Below are 2,266 nucleotides of genomic sequence, written 5' to 3'. Positions count from 1 at the left end.
TATGAGCGCTAACACCTTATGTCCGTCTATAAGTACTGTGGCTTTCAATTGCAACTCTTTTGCTCCCACTTCCTGTACTTGCTTAAGGGTTGTTTTAGGACTGCCTTTGCTAGCGTAACCCTATCCCTAGTAGTATCCTAGTTTTTTGACTGCCTGCTTCCCTTCTTCTTTGGGAAGTAGCCTTCGCCTGCCTTGGCGGAATAGTGTATCGTACACTGATCGTTGTAGTAGAAGCTCTAATGGATATTCTTATGAGGTATCTTCTATTGCGTGGCCCTCTTCCTTAGTTCTGGCTTCTTACTTTTATAAATTAGGTAATCCTTTGCCTCATAAATGTTCGCTGGTAGGATGCTATGGTAGTGGTTGTCTACTTGTTGAGTATTCTCGAACTATTGTTGGTGCATAGCACAACCTTTCCTGTAATGCGTCCATAGGAGTTTACTGTGCTCTACTGGCGTTTCCTGTACTTAGGCCCTATGCATTCTGCAGTTCTTTGCTATGCATTCTTCAGCGGAAATCGTGCTATAGTAGTAGTCGTCTACCCTTTTAGCTTTCCGTCGCTGTTCCTTGTGGAATTAGCAATTAATTGTGCACTTGATCCAGCACAACTCTTCGTGAGCTTTCTTTTCTCCGGGCTGGTGCATGTGGCAATACTGTACGCGATACTCGTTATGCTATAAATTGGTATGGCAGCAATCGTCCTCGTTGTCTCTGGTTTCTTCTCGCTTCCTTAAGTGGTAATCACACTGTCTTGGGCAGTCGACCTAACATAGGCGCTCGTGTTGCTCCATCCGTTCCTTGAACGTCTGAGGTGTCTCCTCGTTATTAGGTTTCTTGAACCTGGGTTGTTCCTGGGCAGCCCTGTAGGCAATCTTATCTGCTCGGGGTCCCGAGATTGTGACTCTTCTATTGCAGTCGCAATCGTTGGCTTGGTGCGTAGTTAGTCCGCAGATCCAGCACTGTTGATTTCTTAGGCGGCGTAGTACTTCGGCCCCTTCAATCTCTTGTACTAGCTCAAACGCCTCGTCGGTGGCTTGTCTTGCTTCTTCGTACAGGTCTAGGTCGCTGAGGGTTTTATCTGGCTCCTTAGTTGGGTATGGTGTTGGTATCCGAATCATCCCAATCTTAACCGCTTCTTGTCTGACTTCGTTTTTTGGGCAATCTCTGCGGAAGTGTCCTACTTCACCGCATCGGAGACATGCCTTGCTGTTATAACGCTTCTTGCGTTCTTCCGTGGAGAGTCCGTTATTATACTGTCCTTAGGGTTTCTTATTCTTGTCCTTGGACTTGTCTTGTACCTTACTGGTTATAATGGTGTCGCCATCTTTGTCGAACCGGCTACGCTGCCTTCTTGTGTTGGCTACCGTGGGTTGAAATTGTTTCTTTTGTTAGTTTCTTTCCTATAGCCTATTATTAATGCGTGTCGCTAACTTGATTAGCGTATAAAGCGTGTTTAGTTTGTCGTGATGTATAAGTCCGTCTTTGACATTTTCCTTCAGACCTGCTTCGAACACCGTTCGAAGTGCTGCGTCGTCCTAGTTGATTCGTGCCTGTAGCTGCTTGAACTCGGCTGTGTACGCTGATACTGAACTGGTCTGCTTTAGGCGAGTTATCGCTTTCTCTGTCTGGTTCTGAGCATCTACTTCCCCAAAGATGTGTCCTATCTCTTTCTTGAACTCGGCCTAACTAGTGAATAAGGCGCGCGTCTCGTCCTTCGTTCCTCTGTTCTCGATATTTGATAGATAGTCCTCTACGTATGGCTGCATCCAGCTTGACGCTCGTCCTTTCATGTGGGTGCTGGCCATGAGGATCTTTTTCTGGTCGTTAGGTACTTCGTTGAATTCGCAGTATAAGTCGATGTTGGTAAGGAATGTCCGCAACTCGGTGCGACTTCCATCGTACTTTTCTGGGGTTGCCATTTTTGGCTTCTTAAGTGGTTTCTCGTTCGGGGTGGCCATTAGTTGGCTTATGAGTTGGTTAATCATATTCTGCAACTCAGCCATCTGCCTTGCTTGGGCTTAGCTCTCGCGTCTAAGATTGACGAGTTCGTACTCGGGGCTCCCTGCCGCCGGCTCGTTATTTCCCCCTTGGGTACTACTAGTTATGTTGATATCTCCCTTAGGCGCCGGGCCTAGGATGTTAACGTATTCGCTTGAATTTCCTGACATGGTTTAATCTTATTCAGACGCTGTTGGTTAATCCTTCTTCCACTGGATCCGTGGGTGGTCAAAGTGTTACACGGGGTAAGGGTCTATACTTCTCTATC

The 2,266-nt window shown here is 46.7% G+C and overlaps 1 protein-coding gene across 1 annotated transcript; it reads right to left on the bottom strand.

Moving 5' to 3' along the window:
* Positions 1-1,820: 1,820 nt before the first annotated feature.
* Positions 1,821-2,018, bottom strand: COCSADRAFT_55959 (uncharacterized protein; the record flags this gene model as incomplete). The annotated part of the gene is made up of 1 exon (XM_007706726.1): positions 1,821-2,018. A coding segment is annotated over one exon (198 nt), but the record flags the coding sequence as incomplete, so codon positions are not given.
* Positions 2,019-2,266: the final 248 nt, after the last annotated feature.

The sequence above is a fragment of the Bipolaris sorokiniana genome, assembly GCF_000338995.1.
Source record: "Bipolaris sorokiniana ND90Pr unplaced genomic scaffold COCSAscaffold_17, whole genome shotgun sequence".
In the NCBI taxonomy this organism is placed as follows: domain Eukaryota; kingdom Fungi; phylum Ascomycota; class Dothideomycetes; order Pleosporales; family Pleosporaceae; genus Bipolaris; species Bipolaris sorokiniana.
This window is presented reverse-complemented; position numbering and strand designations above follow the sequence as displayed.